Source organism: Cebus imitator, unplaced genomic scaffold, assembly GCF_001604975.1.
Source record: "Cebus imitator isolate Cc_AM_T3 unplaced genomic scaffold, Cebus_imitator-1.0 Scaffold34, whole genome shotgun sequence".
NCBI lineage: Eukaryota > Metazoa > Chordata > Mammalia > Primates > Cebidae > Cebus > Cebus imitator.
In genome coordinates, this window is record NW_016107349.1 from 458,340 (window position 1) to 476,506 (window position 18,167).

General features: G+C 49.2%; 1 protein-coding gene across 1 annotated transcript; it reads right to left on the reverse strand.

Moving 5' to 3' along the window:
- Positions 1 to 1,273: 1,273 nt before the first annotated feature.
- Positions 1,274 to 6,213, reverse strand: IGFBP1 (insulin like growth factor binding protein 1). The gene is made up of 4 exons (XM_017524567.2): positions 5,767 to 6,213; positions 4,118 to 4,239; positions 2,794 to 2,922; positions 1,274 to 1,943 (listed from the first exon to the last, which is right to left on the reverse strand). Exons 1-4 carry the CDS (start codon positions 6,101 to 6,103, stop codon positions 1,812 to 1,814), a joined length of 720 nt encoding a protein of 239 aa, XP_017380056.1. The 5' UTR covers positions 6,104 to 6,213; the 3' UTR covers positions 1,274 to 1,811.
- Between the last annotated feature and the right edge of the window lie 11,954 nt (positions 6,214 to 18,167).

Below are 18,167 nucleotides of genomic sequence, written 5' to 3' on the forward strand. Positions count from 1 at the left end.
CTTTCAAGAACTTAGGACGCTAGCTCTGAACTGGCATTGATCTGTTCAGAAGCAATATTGCATTCCCAGAGAGATGGCAGAAATTAGTGCCATCATCGAGGACATGAAAGACGTGGGAATGGTGATTCTCACCGTACCCCCATTGAACTCTGCTATTTGGCCTGTGCAGAAGAAAGATAGATCTTGGAGAATAACAGTGAATTATTATAAGCTTAATGGAGAGGTGATTCCAATTGAAGCTGCTGTGCCAGATGTGGTTTCAATGCTTGAGCAAATGAACACACCTCCTGGTCCTGGGCTGCAGTCATCAGTCCGTTCCTATCCCAAATCGGGCTGGCTTCTGCTCTTGATGAGTCTGAGTACTGAGTTTACATACGAGCTCTGGAGGCATGGCAGAGAGGATGGCACCCTGGCAGCTATGGGATTGGGGGGTTAAGGGGGAGGTCTAAGATAGGGAGCTGGAGCCTCCAGGGAAAACCCAGAATGTCAGAGAGGCCACCAGCCCCACAGATGAGAGAAGCAGCCGTGGATGCCCAGCCTCAAAGAGGTGCCTGGGGTGAGAAGAAGCATGGGCTGTCCTCCTGACAAAGAATAATAGGGGGAGTCAGGGAGACAGGGCTGGAGGCAACCAACAGACAGAATGGAATCCCCTAGGATAGGCAAGGTGCCAGGAAAGATGTTGAGGGGAGGAAAGGAGCAGTCAACAGGGTGGGCAAGAGTTAGGAGTGGCAGCATTGGGCAAACCAAGCAGGGCACAGTGTTCAGGAAGAAGAGCTCTGAGAAGCAGAGAAGAGAGGTGCAGTCAGCGCTCAGTATGGAAAGAGAGGTGACAAGAGGATGCCGGGAGCTCTGCGGAAGAAGGAGGCTAGCAGGAAGGGAGGGTGGGCGAGGGAAAGGCTGGGGACAAAACCAAGGAAGCACTCTGTCTTCTGTTTCAGAGGAAAGAAACCCTGTGCCTATTTACAAGTTGAAGGGAAGAGACAAGCCAAACTGAGAGGAAGAGGCTAAGAACCCCGGGGAGGAAGGGGACTAAGGAAGAGGTGGTACACAGGGATGCCCAGCCTGGCCAGGCAGAGGAGGAATGTCCCAGTGCCGCTGGGAAATGGGAACCCTGGGGCAGTCAGGGTAAGATCTAGAGTAGTTGGGACAGACCCAAAACACCATCTTGATATCGCAAAAGCACAAAATGCATAAGGAAGGTGAGGGTGAAGGACAAAGAGATTTCAGAAACAAAGAGGATATCACTAAAAAAAAATCCACAGAGATAACGGTATTTCCATGCAGAATATTTATTGTAAATGTTTCCACTATAGCCACGTGTATAACAGCATATCCAATGTATATTTTAACAGGTAGCAACATCACCACAGGTAGCTTTGATTATGGAATCAACACTTTAACTTTCCTACACATGTACATCAAACGTGAATGGTGAAATCTACGAGTTAACCATCCTCCTTTAAACTACCTGAAAACTACCCCGTATTTCATTTTGCATTTTCTAGGCAGTATTTTTCCACACTCTTTAAAACAGATGCCGGAGCTTTGGAAGAGTGGAAATGCAAGCATTTACATACGATATGATGAGAAGTGTTTCATGATATACAAATTGATATAGTACAGGTTTTTATTGTGTAGAAAAATAAACTTACAGTGAATAAATAAACAGCTTTATATGTCAAGTTATATATGGAGTATAAAAAGTAGTTACTATAAAACATATGCATACATATTAAAATGCGTGTGTTCTACAGTACAAATATACTATATGCTTAAATATTTCACGTGACAGAATGTTATTTCATCTGTTTTCAGTTCTGTGCATTAAGATATAAGTCACAGTCGGGGTCCACCCTGGACTCTGGAGACCCTGGGATTCTCTTCCCATTCCAAGGGTAGACGCACCAGCAGAGCCTCGGCCCTCCATCCAAGGCTGACTCACACTGCAAAGACAGGACCAAGGTCAAGAGCAGCAGATGACAAGCTGACAGGGAAAGTAGAGCCACAGCTGGCCCCTTTTTCAGTGCAGCTGAGCACTGCAGAGCCAAGCCGAGAGTCCCGGCTGTGAAACCAGCTGCCCACAGTGCAGGCAAACCCAACACCCTCCTGGACAGTGGCCAAGTGGCATGTGCAGTAATGACTCCCCACACATGTTAAACAGTACAGTATGCGCACAGCTGTCTGCTTCATAGCCCGATGTCAGGGGAGCCCAACCCAGAGGGAACATGTCCCACGTGTGCCCCAGTATTCATTGCCTGTGAAGCAGGGCCTAGTCCTCAGTGTCACCCAGTAAAATCCTCAGAACCTGTACCATACTGAGGCCTAAAGCACTCCTCAACATGATGTCTTGGTCTGTTTGATCTCATTTATTATCTGCAAAGCCACAGAAATCCTGGTTTTATTAGACAGTTCCTTTACTTTTGTCAGGGAGAAAAAAGTGGAAGAGCTGTTCAAATAAATACTTGTTTGTTCCCTTCCTCTCTTGAATAGGTGAGGAACCCAAGATGCAAGCGTTAGGGCACCTAGGAAAGTTTTCCATAGCTATTAGCTCGCTGAGTGATGGAGCTCAGGCTTAGCCCCGGGGCCCCAGGTCCAGCACAGGTTTTCATCCTCTGGCTGTGACATATTGACCTAGCTGCTCCAGCTTCCCAGAGGAGTGGATCTGGCTCAATACAACCAGTTCTAGTGTCTTCTTGGGAGTGGACAGTCTTTGCCATGAATGATCATGGCTTGGCAGGCATGAAAGACAGTAGTCCCTTTCCCCTAACAAGCCACACTGGCAAGGACACCTACCTGTTTGGGGTGATAAAATCCATTCTTGTTGCAGTTTGGCAGATAAAATCTGTAAACTCGTTCTCCTGTTGACTCCTCAATCTTGGCTAAATTATCTAGGACTCTGTAAAGTTCTCTTCGGCAGGGCTCCTAAGACAATAACTTGACATGAGGATATGTAACAAGAGAAAAGTGAATTATCAGCCTAGACGACTGATGGAAGAGGTTTTATGGAAGCAGGAGTGACCCTACGATCTGGCCAAGGGGTCATGGGACTAGGTGTCAAGTGATGTGCCTCATCTGGGCCTCTTTTCTGCACCTGTGGTTAGTCTCTGCCTTGAGTTGTTCAAGTAAAGAGCAAGAACACCATTTTCTCCCTCACCAATCACTCTCTCAACCCCTGCACAGAGACATCCCCTGGCAAGAGCCTCACCAATACCACAGAACTCTTCCCACTGCCCCTGCCACCTACTGAATACTTCTGGCAGCAGCCGTTTGGCTAGAAGAAGAGTGGGCATAGCTCTTAATTAAGAATTTAGCAGAGGAGATTTCTAGATTTTGGACATCTCTACCATCTACAAGGTTATTTTACATAAACTAAACCAATTGAGGATTAAGGCATTCCTCCATTTATTGTTATTCTCAGATGAAATTCGGAAGCGTTGAGAAAATGGTTTAACCTTCCCTTTTTCTGGGTGCGCATGTTTGGAGAAGTAATTTTTTTTCTCTCAGTTGAAGTCACACCGACTTTGATTCTCTGTCGCCCTCAAGTGGTAGAATTCAGAACAGACACTAATTAAGATAATGGGGAGTTGATGTTTAATGAGCTCAGAGTTTCAGTTTGGGAAGATAAAAAGTTCTGCAGATAGATATTGGTCGGGGTTGCAGAATATTGGGCATTAATTACTATTACTTTATGCCACAGAAACCTGTGCTTTAAAATAGCTAAAACAGTACATTTTATGTTATGTCTATTTTATGACAATGTTTTTAAAGAGAGGCAGATGACACAATGGGGGTGAGAGCAGTAGGCCCTTGTACTAAGTTTTGGAACAATGTAACTCAATGCTCTGACACTCTTATTTACAGAGGAGCTCAGAGACAGGAAGTAACCTGTCATCGGGAACGACATTTTCTTTGCATCCAGGGGGCTCCTCTCCTAAAAGTCCTTGTGTTCACAGCTTGACACAGTTTGACGGAAAAAGATCCCCTAGGTTTTAGGGGAAAAGCATTTCTTTCCAGGGCCTCAGGACCAGGAAGGAGAGGACCAGGCCTGCTGTTCACAGCAGACTCGAGCTACAGCCTCTGACAGGAGAGTTCCCACCACCCACCTTCTGGGCCCCACCTTCGAATTGTTGTTGGTGATTTCGATCTCCGTCCTGCCGTCAGCCATGGAACGATCCTGTAGAGAAGAGGCAGGCCGACGGGAATTCTCTATGAGTTCCTCCCCAGGGGTATCTGTGTTATCTGGAAGCGAAACATTACAGATCCCATGAGCCCTCCCAAAGCATCTGCACCTCTCAGGCCCCCACAAGATCACTTCCTTCCCTCAAAACCAGGCTGGAACATGAGGACGGCCACGTTCCTTAACCAGATTTTCACTGACTCTCACTTTAAAGGACCTTGTAATGGTTTCCAGGAAGAGTGATGTCCCAACAGCAATGCCAGCTCTGTTCCTGACAACAGTAAGTTTCAGGGCCTGGCAAGGGTGCCCGACATTTCTGCTTTTAAAGCAGCAGGGGAGGGGAGCAGCATACACACATTTGCTGAGGCTGAGAACAACCCTAATGAAGCCAGGCGGGATTCTAGTTCAATTCTTAACAGCATTAGAGGGGAGCCTCAAAACCTCAGCTTCCCCATCCTTAAAATGGAGATTTTACTAATATCCCTGAATAGATGGTAAAGTTCATCTAGATAGAAGTGGAATCTAGAATGCAGTTCTCCTGACCCAAAGTACTACCCTCTTCTATTTTGAGGCCCCTGCCTTCCCACATCCTAAGAGACTTCGCTACAACCTCCCACCACCCTGCCAAGAGGATAGAGTCTAAAGGTGCATGAACAGAATCAGCAAACTGGCTATAAGGGATCCCCTGTAGAAATCCATCTCCTTGAGGATCAGTGAGACAACTCCATTTCATTTCCTCTAAAGGGCAGAGAATCCGCAGGAAAACCCTGTTCCCTCCTTGGAAGGGTCACTCACTCCCACACAGATTCCTGTCAGGGTATGGAAGTCCTGATTCCTCCCAGAATGGCTCAGGACGTGCCAGCAACCCAGATGAGGAGATAGGGGCTACAGCAGAGAGAGGCGTTTCCTCCACTTCCCACTGCAAACAAATCCCCGCTTAAATCCAGGAAAGAACCTGATTGTCATGTTCTTAGGGGACAACATACACATCAAACATTGTTTTTCTATGGCAATGAATGGAAGTGAAGCTTTCAGCCTCAACTCTCACATTATGTTCTGTAAACATCTGGGAAGCACATATTGTATCCAGGACGTATATTACAAAGGACATTCCAGACACCTCCTGGGGAGGCCAGCAGGAGGGATTCCCTTCTTAGGCCTTCCCGGATGCTCCAGCCGCTGGAGCTGCCCACGTGCTGGCAGGGAGACTGGTGGGGGGTCCCAGGGTAGCACCCCAACTGCTGCAGAGGCAGCCCCCCCCCCCCCCCCCCCCCCCCGCTCTTGCTGCCTGGGTCTCTAAGGCTCACTGGACTACCAGGGCCAAGTATGAGCTTCCTCTTTGAGTCTCCACCAAGCTGTGTGCGCCCTGGAACTTCTTCCTTCTTCTCCCGGGGCATGTCCTGTCAAGACCATGCAATGATCGGTCTCCACTGGGTGACACAAGCTCCTTCCCCAGCTACGTGCTCTGGTTTCAAGCTCTAGCTGTGGTCAAACCCGCGCAGGTTCCAGCCCCACTCAGCAGTTAGGGGAGTGGGCACAGCAGGTGCCAGCAGGGCAGGCGGTACCGGGCGGGGACGGGACTGTGGTACCTGTAGCATCGGCTTTGGCAGAGTTCTGAATGCAGACGCCCTTGCCGAGGATGAGGGAGCGCAGCGGTTTCTTCTCCCCTGGCAGCGGTTGGCAAGTGAGTCCCCGGGCGCAGCGTGCAGTTTTCACGCCGCACGATTCTCCCAGAGTCAGGGCGCACACCGGGCAGCAGTCGCAGCTGGCGTACCGGGTGACCTCCAGGCACGTGTCGGGCACCGGATCGCAGTTCGTGAGCTTCTCGGGGGGGCAGGGCTCACACTGCCACCGAGCGCCGGCTGTCACCTGGGCAGTCAGCAGGAGGAGGACCGGCCAGACGCCGGCAGCGAGGACCTCTAACATCTCCAGGCGGGGGCGGCAGACCCAGCAGACGCTCTCTGGGAGGGTGGCGCGGAGGCAGATGCTCGCTGGATGGGATGCCAGTGGCCAATGCTCGCTGGACACAGCGCGCGCCTTATAAAGGACACAGGTGACGCCACTTGCACCAAGAGGTTAATGATTGGCAGCGCGGCGCGCTAGGAGCTGGGTGTTCAAAATAAGTTTGTTTTGCTTGTGCGCCCAAGGCCCTACGCAAACTTTCGGTGGGAGGAGGGTAAACGGTTTTGATTTCAGACTGTTTGTCCTGTTGTTAGGGGGTTCAGGCCCTGAGTTAAAGTCCAGTTCTAAGAAACGCACAGCTGGGAGGGGGATGGCGTTTGTTTTTGCTAAAAACACAGCCCAGGCCTAGCTGGCCAGGCTTTTTAATTGACACAGAGAAAGTAACATCAGCCCACCCAGCAGTTCTCAAATGCAGAAACCAAGGCCCTGAGTGAGGAAAGAGATGGGGTTAGAATCCACCTCTCTGCAAGCCCTAGCAGGTTGTCTGTGGAAAAGCCTAGAACTGCTTCTCTTTCTGCAGGGGGAAATAAAAGCCTCCAACCTATTAAAAAAAAAAAAATCACAGTTCATCCTAGGGCTCCACCAAGCTCCCCAATCTCACTCTACCTCCAAGAGCCTTTCAGCTCTCTAGAGGGGCAGTTAAGAAGGTCTACCAAGGATTCGTTACCAGTGAGCCAAGACCCCAGGGCACCCGTGACTTTCCAGCATAGGTCAGATATTTATCAGTAGCAAATGCAAAGGTTTTCTCTTTAAAATTCTCATTTCTTGGATATTCTTTCACAGGAAAGAAGTTACAAGATAAAAAATCTTTCAAAGAAAGTCAGAAACAGGCTCATCTCCAGGAGCTGCAGGCTCTCCCCAGCACCCTCTCCGTGGCCTTCCAGTGGAGAGCTGTGATCAGGGAGTGTGCCACGCTCCAGGCCTGCCCCTTGGCCACTTCTGTGAACCCCAAACCCCACATTTTCCCACCCACCTGCCACCATCTTTGCCTCCCATTCCAGGCACAGGTTCAGGGCTTACCCCACCTCCAAGCCTGGGTCTCCTGTCGTCCCTTCAGGTTCTTTAGGAGTGGTGTTGCCAAACTGGGAAATTGGAGGTGGCTTTTCCAGCCCCTTGCTTTACAGAGGAGAACACTGAGGCCAGAGAAGGAATGATATTGCCAGGTCAAAGTCACAGAGACTACAATGGTGCATCCTGGACAAGAATTCACATTTCTGATGCCCAACCGTTTACCGTAAGCAAGCCCTAAGCAAATGCCTTTCTCGGTAATCTGGCTAAAACGCTCTAAAACAGCAGAGCATTGCTGAAACATCTCAAGTGACAGTCATTCTTACATTCAAGGAAATGACCCCTGCTGCTTCCTTTAGGGCAGGTGTAAATAATAAGTGCCCTGAAATTCTGAAGCTGGGCTAGAGAGGTCTGTGCGAACGATGCCATGCTCAGCCATTTGTCCTACAGATGATGAGACGGACATGAGAGACCATTTTACACTTACGTGAAAAAATACATGAGCCAATCTCTATTCTGTGGTCATACTGCAAACCACTTAAACGCCCATCTCTAGGTGCTGGATACGTAAACCCTGGGGCGTCCTTCCATTGGAAGATAGACAGCCATCAACAAGAAAGAGCAACTCTGATTTTCTGATAGAGAAAAATCTCTAAAATAAGTAAAGTGATTCAACTTAAGTAAAATCTCCTAGCTAAGTACAAATGAGAAAGTACAGAATGTGGTTCTATTTGTGTACAATAAAAGTAAGATGAATGTATGTGATGGATTCTACATTTACTGAATGTCTTGAGAGGAATACATAAGAAATTAATCGCAATGCCTTCTTGTGGGTGGTGGTGAAAAATGGGACAGAGGGACAGACTGGTTTTCCTCACATACCCTTTTTTAATCTTCTGAATTTGTAAATGTACTTAAACTGTCTATAACATTGTCCATCTAAAGAATAACCGAGCCGGCCAGGCGTGGTGGCTCATGCCTATAATCCCAGTACTTTGGGAGGCTGAGGCGGGTGGATCACGAGGTCAAGAGATCGAGACCATCCTGGTCAACATGGTGAAACCCCGTCTCTACTAAAAATACAAAATTTAGCTGGGCGTGGTAGCGCATGCCTGTAGTCCCAGCTACTCAGGAGGCTGAGGCAGGAGAATTGCTTGAACCTAGGAGGTAGAAGCTGCAGTGAGCCGAATTTGCGCCATTGCACTCCAGCCGGGCAACAAGTTCGAAACTCCATCTCAAAAAAAAAAAAAAAAAAAAAAAAAAAAAAAAAAAAAAAAAGAATAACCGAGTCAAAATTAATCGATGACCTCTTTTTCTCACCACTTTCCTGTTTCTATGGCCTTCAGGAAGTGACTTGGATTTGCCAAGCTGGCGTTTGTTCTACCTGTAAAGTCTCTAAAGAGTAATGCCTCTAGGGTCTCCTGCAGCAATCAAAATACCGTCAGTGAGGTCATTGAAGTAGGAAGTTTATAATTCTTTGTCATTATTTTTTTTTTTACAGAGTAGAGTTTGGTGTTTAGTAAAGGATCTGACCAACGGTTTTGAATTTTTTGACATTATTTTTAGGGTCGATCCCTAAGCAATTTCATTTCCGGAAGAAGATTGTGTGCTCCGGATTTTCTTTCTGACTTCCTTAGCTTGCAATCAGTGCCCACACTTGAATGTTTTCTTAATAATAAAGAGGCAATTCTCTGGTAAATATTTGGAGGCCATGTGTGCTAGGCAGTGCACTCGGCCCTGGACAGTTGTGTACTTGCTCAGTGTTCATCCCACCCGTCCTCCCTGAGGTCTCATTTGTCCTGCACGTAGTGGAAATTCCTACCCCCAAGGATCGATTGCCCAAATGTTTCCCTTGCTTGCCTCACAGTGATAGCAAACCAAACAGCCCCCGAATCGAGACAGAGCTCTCCTACTCCTGACCCTCTGTCAACACAGATGGAGCCAGACCCCTCTCTCCCGGTCTGTGTAGGCCATCTGTCCATCCGTCCATCCTGTGTGGGAGTGAGCTGCCCTGCCCTGGCAGGTCAGAGTCACAGGCCCCACTGCCCCCCGGCAGGGGTCACAGCCTGGCCTGTCTTTGGTGCCCTGACTCTCATGGCTGGCTGGGCAAGCTGGGGAAGCACCCAAGGGAGACATGAAAAGAGGTGCACCTCTCAGCTCTGTGGAATGCAGGGTAGCCCTCGGAGAGAGGCCTCCTGACCTACTGCACCTCAGCCTCAGCTGGACTGACACTAGCCCCATGACTTTGGTCTTACTGATCTCATTGCCTGAATTTCCATCACCCTATCATGCTCATCAAGTCCATGGTCTCTTCCATCCGTCCCAGAAGCTCTTTCTTTCAGGACTCTATGCTGACATCCCCGACCTCCAGCAGCCGCCCCCTCAGAGTGAATTGCTCTTTTTTCCAGCTTTCCAGCTTCTCCATCTCAAGCTCTCAAGCTTCTGTCTGCATTCTTTGCCTCACCCAACAGTGGCTGCAGGGGGGAAGGGTACCCTTCCAATGTGGGGCAGGTACGGAGCTAGGTGATGAGATGCCTTACACTGAGCCCCAGTATTGCCCCCTTCTAGCAGGAGGGTGTTCTGTCAAGGGCTACTTGCAACCTTAGGATAAATGAGGTAGGAAGAGACAGCAGGTCTATTCATGTCTGACAACATCTCCATAAGCTGCTGGCCATGGCTGGTTTTGGAGGGTAAGTGGGCTTCTCCTAACCCGCAAAGGATGGGGTGTGCAATGTGAGGGAACAGAGATGGTGGTGGGGTGATAGCAGGCAGCTGGGAAGAGTGCAGTGTGTTTAGGTAAGAGCCAGTAGTCCTTCCTCCCTGGGAGCTGGAATAACAGGCAGGAGTGACAGGGGAGCAGCCAGGGGAGCAGGCACAAAGAGACCTGGAGGCTGTGCAAAGGGGTTTAGGCTCCTCGTTAGGGCAGCAGGCCACCACCACAGAGGTATAAGCAGGCTAAGAGAGCGGGCATCCTTCCAAAGGAGGTTCTGAGTCAGGCACAGCGGCTCAGGCCTATAATTCCAACGCTGGGAGGATGGTGTGGAAGAATCGTTTGTGGCCAGGAATTTGAGACCAGCCTGGGTGACAAAGCACGACCCTGTCTGTACAAAAATAAAAATAACTGGCCAGGCGTGGTGGCACATGACTGTAGTCCCAGCTGCTCAGGAGGCTGAGGTGAGAAGATCACTTGAACCCCGGAGTTTGAGGCCGCAATGAACTATGATTGCACCACTGCACTCCAGCCTCAATGGCAGAGTGAGACCCTGTCTAAAGAAAGGGGGGGGGGGATAGAAAGAAAGAAAGAATGGAAGAAAGGCAGGAAGGAGAGGAAGGAAGGAAGGGAGGGAGGGAGGGAGGAAGGAAGGAGGGAGGGAGGGAAGGAAGGAAGGAAGGGAAGAAGGAAGGTTCTGAAAGATCATCAGGAGGGAGCAGGGGCCTGGGGACCCCTTACTCCTCCACCCTTCCTATCAGCAGCCCGACACCCAGACAGAAGCTGAGGGTCAGCCGTGAAGGAGGCAGAGCCTTACCCTCAAAGATCTAGAGGAGGAAAAACAGTAAACAAATACTTTAACATATGCACTGCAGATTGTGATTAATGCATGACAGGAAGAAAAGAACATCAAGAAGGGGAATATGGAATGACGCTTCAGATGGGACGGCCCACATAGCCACCAAAACGGGTGACAGGAAGAGCTGGAGACAGATAAGGAAGGCCAGAGAGCAGGAGACGAGGTCCATGCCCTGGCTCAAGGCCCCTTGGACTTCCTGGAGCCACCTACACAACCGTGCACTTCCGTATGGCCTTTGGGAGTCATCATCTACTCTAAGGGGACTTTGACATGCTACTGTTCCTTCCTCCTATGACCCTTTCTCCATCTCCGGGGACCCACCATAAATGTCTTGCCTCTGCACAGCCTGATTTCGGTGGCCCCCTGTATGTGCCTGAAACCTGATGTCACATTGGGTTATACTCATGCTGAAGAGCTAAAATAAACACCTATCTGTGTGTGTGTGTGTGTGTGTGTGTGTGTGTGTGTGTGTGTGTGTCTCACCAGATTTAGTGAACAGGGGCAAGCATGTAGATGTCCTTCTGCCCAGCATGACATAGGCACCAATAGGTGCCCCATGCCCATTTGATGAAGAATTGTGAATCCAATTTCATAGGGCACCTGGAATCAGAGCACGAGAGCAGGGAGGGGCAGAGGAGCCAGTGTTTCATAAGCACTTACTATACTGGGCATACCTCATGCCAAGCCACACATGCCAAAGTTGCCAGTAGTTCCCATCACCACCAACTGGAGGTGAAGCCCTTTCTTTGCCCAAATCAAAGCCTTTAACCTTCCTGCCTTACCTTACAGGCATTTGATATGGGCTAGGGCCGAAATGTCTGCATGTGCAGCAGCAACTGGGAGCGTATTTTGGGAGGCAGGGATGACAGTTGTTTGGGGTAAGTGTGAAAAGCTTTCAGTGCTAGATATGGATTTTGTATTAAATCAACTGAGCAAAAAAGGGTATTAAACCGGGGACCAGGAGACTTCCTGCCTCATTGCAAAGTCTCTGTGCTACAAAGAAAAGGAAACCACTATCAGTGGCTGAGAAAAGGTGAGGGACACATCATCATAGCAGTCCCATTGTGTCACTCGATCGGGTGCCTATGAACAGGGCCACACATGGCCTGTGCCAGTAATTTGATGGGACTTCATTATGCATCTGTCTTTTTGTTGTGGGAAGTGCAAAAACAAGTGTTGCCCATTGCACTCAACAACTCAACTCTGACAGTTGTGTTAGCCCTTGAAGGGGAGGTGATGAAAGCTGGGAAGTATCAGCAGCAGAGCAGCTCTGGAGCAAGACTGTGCATGAGCCTTAGATTTCTATGTCCTAGCATGATGCTTAAGGCCCCAGGCCTCCGTTTTTTCACCCCGTAAGATGGGGATGATGGAGACCTTGGTACAAGAAAGCACTGCATGAACAGGAGCTGTTATCCTGAGCTGCATGGTGGTTCATTCCACAGGCAGAGGCTGGGGCCTCTGGGGTGGTGCAATCACACGGGCATTTCCATGATCCACTGCTCCCAATTCTGCCTTCGTGCAGCGTGCTGCTTACTCACCAGCAGCTGAAAATTGGGCAATCCATGCTCTGAAAAACAATACAAGAGTCAAGAGCAAAGTCAAACTTTCAAAGGGAAGAAATGCTGCAATCCAGGGACACCCAGGAAGTTGTTTTAACATGGGGGAAGAAAAACAAAGTGACGTTCTGTTTGTGTTCCATGATTAACACAGAGGGTGATGTAAAGCTGAGCAAAGGCCCTGCGTCCTGCCCTTAGCTCCCAAGGATGAAGAGCACCGCTCAGCAAACTGAAAAAAAGTTTGAAAAACTAGCTCACGCCCATGCTCCCCCCTAATCAAAGTGGAAAAGTCACCCAGCTCGTCACGTCAACAAAGCCCAGAGTCTAAATGCAGGAGGAGCACAAATGTGTCCAGGTCGGAGCCCCAGGGGTCCTGTCAGAAGAACGGGGTCTGAATCTCAGTGTTAGTGGTGGAAGTGAGGCCATCCCAATGCATTTGCATTCAGGGCACCATGGGCTGGGTGAAAGAGGGCAGGTACCAAGTGCCAAACACAGAGCAGGTGCTCTTCATCTTCATTCTGTTGTGCTTCCCCTGTATCAAGGCTGCTCACGCCACAGACCCCTCCTAATAGCTCACCTCTGTGTAAAGTGGGGTGGTATAAAACACTAATTGGCATTTCTACCTAGACGAGTAGAAATGCCGATCCCCAGGCGCTTCTGGGGACGCACCTTACACTCAGTTACTTAGCAAGCCCCCTGCGAGAATCTGTTGCATGCTCAAGTCTGAGGCCATGAGTTCACAAAGCCCTTCTGGGCCTGCACTTGCACAAAACCACGCCATAGGAAGTGAGAGATGAGGGTAGCAGATACATTTGAAGGAAGAAATAAAGAAGCTGAGCTGTCATTGCTGCGGCCGGGTGGTGAGAGCCTGGGTGGCGGAGGGAAATGAGGAGAAGCCACCAGGACACCAGAGCTCCCTGTGGCTCATTTCCCCAGAGACACTTGCATCTCATTCCCCCAAGAATCTTTGCCACCCATATACAAACTAAGATGATTTGGTAGAAGACGACATTCACCTGGGACCATGCATGAGCTTCGGGAAAGTCACGACTCTACTACATTAGGCACAGTGTTGTTTGATTAAGCCTGAATTCACTAGATGGTGGGAAGCGTCCATCACTTTAGTGAGGTGAAAATTCCCGTACCAAGTTGACCCAGTGAACTCACCCCATGAACCACAGCCTCTGCCAGCTCTCTCATTTAGACTTGGGCATTCTCTCAGCAAGAAACCTCAGTGTGCTTGTGAGGCCATCGGTCCAACGCAAACACCAGGGCTGCCACTCACCCCACCCCACAGTAGGTCACCCCACAGGGGCAGCAGGACTGCTCTCACCCCAGGATAAAGCTGTCAAATTACTCTCCTCAGGTCCCCAGACCCTTGCTGCACTCCCTACACACACTGACTTGGAGCAAAGGCTGTCAATTATAGCACAGCTGCAGGCACTAATGACTGGTGACCCTGGTTCTGCAGGACTTTGTGACGTGGCCAGGCAGCAATGATCCTGAGGTAAAAAGAGTGGGGCTCTCATTCCCCAAGTCGCAGCATGCCCATCCCATGGAGTGCTGTCTCCTGTGTACAATGTGCTCACCACACAGGGTGCTGTCACCTACATACAGTGTGCCCATCACATGGAGTGCCATCACCTGCATACGGTGTGCATATCACGTGGGGTGCCATCACTGGAGTCACAATATGAGCATCATCATATGTTCATGAGAACTACAGCACGTTACTTTTGGGGGACTTGGACTGTGGTTTGTTTCCAACTTTTCCTCATTACAAATAATGCTGCAATCATTTTCATCTTTCCTTGGAGGTGCCTGCATGGCTTCTCCCCTGCCTGTTGTCCAGTGATGGCCTTGACAGTACCTGACAGCGGCCACCTAGTGCCAGACTAAACACCACTCTGTAGAAACACACTTTGATTTCGCAATTATATTATTCACAGACACAAACAAAATATCCTTACACTGCCCAAATCTGTGCACCTATGTGCCAGGAGGTCACAGAGACCTGAGGTTCAGGAGGTCTTAAAGATAATATTCCAAGGCTACCAGTAACAGGAAATAAGGAACAACTGTGTTCGATGATCTCCTGACATACTCATACAAGTGGAATTGCTGGTTCAAGGCCGTCCATATATATATATATATATATATATTTTTTTTTTAGACAGAATCTCACTCCGTCACCAGGTGCCAGGCTGGAGTGCAGTGGTGCGACCTCAGCTCACTGCAACCTCTGCCTCCTGGGTTCGAGTAATTCTCCTGCCTCAGCCTTCCAAGTAGCTGGGACTACAGGCATGAGCCACCACGCCCAGCTAATTTTTTTGTATTTTAGTAGAGACGGGGTTTCACCATGTTGGCCAGGATGGTCTCGATCTCTTGACCTCATGATCCTCCCGCCTCGGCCTCTCAAAGTGCTGGGATTATAGGCGTGAGCCACCACACCCAGCCCATCCATACTTTTAAGTGTATCGTACATCAGCACCAGCTTGCACTCCAGAAAGGCTATACCCCAAGAACACCGCCCCCAGGGCAGAAGACTTTCAAGCCACCCTCAGCACTTGAACCTGCAGCCCGTCACCTGGCTGTGTTGCTCTGTGCCAACCAGTACAAGTTGATATGGGTCTCGTGGGGGCTGCCTGCTGTCTGGCAAACCCTCTCTAGTGCCCTCTGAAGCCTTGGAAGAACTCGGGATTCAGGGATCTCAACTTCTCTCGCCACTGAGTGTTCTGAAAGCGAACTTTCAGAGGGTGAGGGTGAGCATCCACTGTAGGCCTCAGCTCTGCGTGCTGCACACAGGCCTGGGCTCTGGGAGTCCCTGAGCTCTGTAGCCACACCTCCTCATTTAGGCTCCTATGTGCAGATGTTTCAGAGTTGGTAAAGTCCTCACACAGCATTTCATGTTACAGAGAAAGGAGAGAGCCAGTGACAGCATTCATTCACCAAAATCACATGGCAACTTAGTGGCAAAATTCAGAAAAACAATACAGAGTAGCAAGGGTTAAAAAACATTTATTCTGGAGTCAGACGGTCTTGGGCTCTTGTCTTGGTTCTGCTGAATACCACTAGCTGAACTCTAGCCATTTGCCACACCACTATGGTCTATCTTTCCCTTATTTAAATAGGTTTACTGGCTGGGCGTGGTGGCTCACACCTGTAATCTTGGTACACCGGGAGGCCAAGGTGGGCAGATCTCGCAGAGTTCGAGACCAGCCTGGGCAACGTGGCAAAGCCCATCTCTACAAAAAAAGTACCAAAATTATCCAGGCATGGTGGCATGCACCTGTAGTCCCAGCTTACTTAGAAGGCAGAAGCAGAAGGATCCTTTGAGCCTGGAAGGCAGCAGTCACAGTGAGCCAAGATCATGCCATTGCACTCCAGCCTGGGAGACAGAGCAAGACTGTCTCAAAAACAAACCAACAAAAAGTAAGTAAATGAATAATAAAATAAAATAGGCATACTAAACACTTTGCTTTGGGGTTGTTAGAAAACTGAGATTATGTCTAAGAACAGACTACCACGGATCATTCTAGTCATTACTGGCTTCTGAATTGCTCTATTTAGTTGCATCCCCCACAAAGCTTAAGGCAGGGTAAGAGATTACTATTAGTATAGCTCAGCTTTCATACAGATTGGTAAAGATTAATTTACCATTACTCTGTGGCACATGTTGCCCTTCCTTCATGCAGTGGTTCCTAAGAGGACCTAAAGCAGAGCAGTGCCTGGGAGTCGTCAGGTGATACTAATCACAGGTCCCCGCCAGGCCCGCTCAATCAGGACCTGGAGCTGGTCCAGCACTCCCAGCTCTAACCAGGCCCCGGAAGTTCTGAGCAGCTCAAGTTTGAGAAGCACTAAATGAAGGACTGGTGAGGAGTTTTCTGCAGGAAAACATATCTTGAAGTCCAATCGTTGTGGGTCTTCTGACCTTCACAATGTGTTTGTTTTCAGTTGCCTTGTGGATTGAGTTGGATGGTAATCGCCATTCCTTTAAGTTGTTGTGAGGATGCTCATCAAACAGTATTTGACACAGGTGACTTGTTGCTGGGGGCGCCCACAAGCGCCCCTGCCGGCCTTCACTTCCCACAGGCTCAGGTGCACTCAATAGAAACCAACTGGGGAAAAGCGAGAGGGCAAGGGAAACCTGCCCCGCAGCTGCGCAGTGGCGTGGCTGTCAGGCTCACTCGGGCTCAGGTGGGCTCCTGCACGCCTGCCCAGGCCTAAGTGAGGATGCAGCAGGTATTTCTTGGCGCTGAAAGCCCCAGGGTGGGCGCTGCAACTGCCCACTTGGAAGCCAGCCCCAGGGGCAAAGCAAGATGGAGCCTGGGGCACAGGTAGGTAGGGAGGGGTGCAGCCTGGGAGTGAGATCTAGCTGGATACAGTAAGAGGTGGCGGGTGGGTGGGAAGGGAGGGAGCTCAAGGCCACCCGAGCAGGAGGCTGGGTGAGGGCTGGCCTTAGGCCTGGCCCTGTCCTGAGCTGGTACAAAGCTGTGGCCTGGTCCTGGCTGTTGGGCAGGCCAGGCATTAATACCCTGGGGTCCTCGGGAGACTTACCCAGAGTCTCCTCTTGATGCCCACATCATGGCCTGCAGGAGAGACCTTCTGCCAGAGCCCCTGGGCCTCCACATCTCCCCAGCCTGGGCTCTGAGGCCCCAGGTGTGTCCCGGACCTTCCAGAATCCCCAGAGCCCATGCTCAGTCTCAGTGACATCAGGTGGGGCCAGGTGTCCTGTCTGGAGACACTGGGCATTGGTCCTCCTCCTTCCCTGGCCTGTCTCATGAAGACTTTGGAATCTCAGCATTAAGAGCCACCTTAGCCACAGCCCTTCAAGAAAGCCAGGCCACCGAGGGGACCAGCAGCCCCAGGGCACAGTGGCAAGTCACCTCATGCTCTAGATGCAAAAGGAAATGCCATCCTGCAGAAGTAGATCACAATCCCGCCTGAAGTTAAAACCTGTCCTTGGCACCTGGCATTGCATACAGCTCTGTAACTCCCTCTCCCAACCCGGCAGCCCTGGGCCCCCCATTCCTAATCTCCCTGTTCCTGGGCTTCTTTATCAGAGAAGTAGGGATTCTTTTTTTAATTTTTTATTTATAAATAGGAAATGCATGCCTATGGTTTCAAAAGTGATCAAAAGCATAAGATCCACAGTGACCACTGCTGTCCTCTACTCAGCCCTTCCCCCACCATAGGGAAACATTGTTTTTAACTGCTTCAAGAATATCCTTCTGCAGAGTAACTCTCCAGAAAGGGAGTTGATGGCCAAATAAAATGCTAACTTAACACATTTGAGTGCTACAGCTGCCTTCCATAGAAGATGTTCCAGTCTCCTCTCTGCCTTGTCTAAAGTGTTCATACTTCTAAATGTTAAAAGTCCAATAGTTAAAACCAAATGGGAATTTGGTTTCATTTTGATCTGCATTTTTATTACTGAGAATGAGGTTCAGCATGTGTGTACTGAAGGACCAGTTTCTATGAACTGTTCAGAAATTTTGTGGATTTCTCCATCAGGTTGTTGGGTGTTTTTCTAAAAGATTCGCTGCTTGTTTATCTTTTATAGAAATTGTGGTTCGTCTTTTGTCTTTTCATTGGTGAATCTTTTTTTCTTTCCTTTTTTGTAAAAGGTTTTAAAAGTTTACGTGTAGTCTAGTTCTTTTATGGCTTCTATGTTGTGAGTCAGAGCAAAACCTTACATGAGCTTATAGAAAGTGCACTGATCCTTCCTTCCAATACTGTTATGATTTTGTTTTCTACATGTACGTCTTTAATCCACTTGGCATTTATCTTGCTGAACAGTGTGGTTAAAAACCCAACTTTGTTTCAGATTTTTAAAGCCTTTTTTCTGTTTTATTTTCTGGTAATTTATGAATTTTTAAAATCTTAGATTCCTTG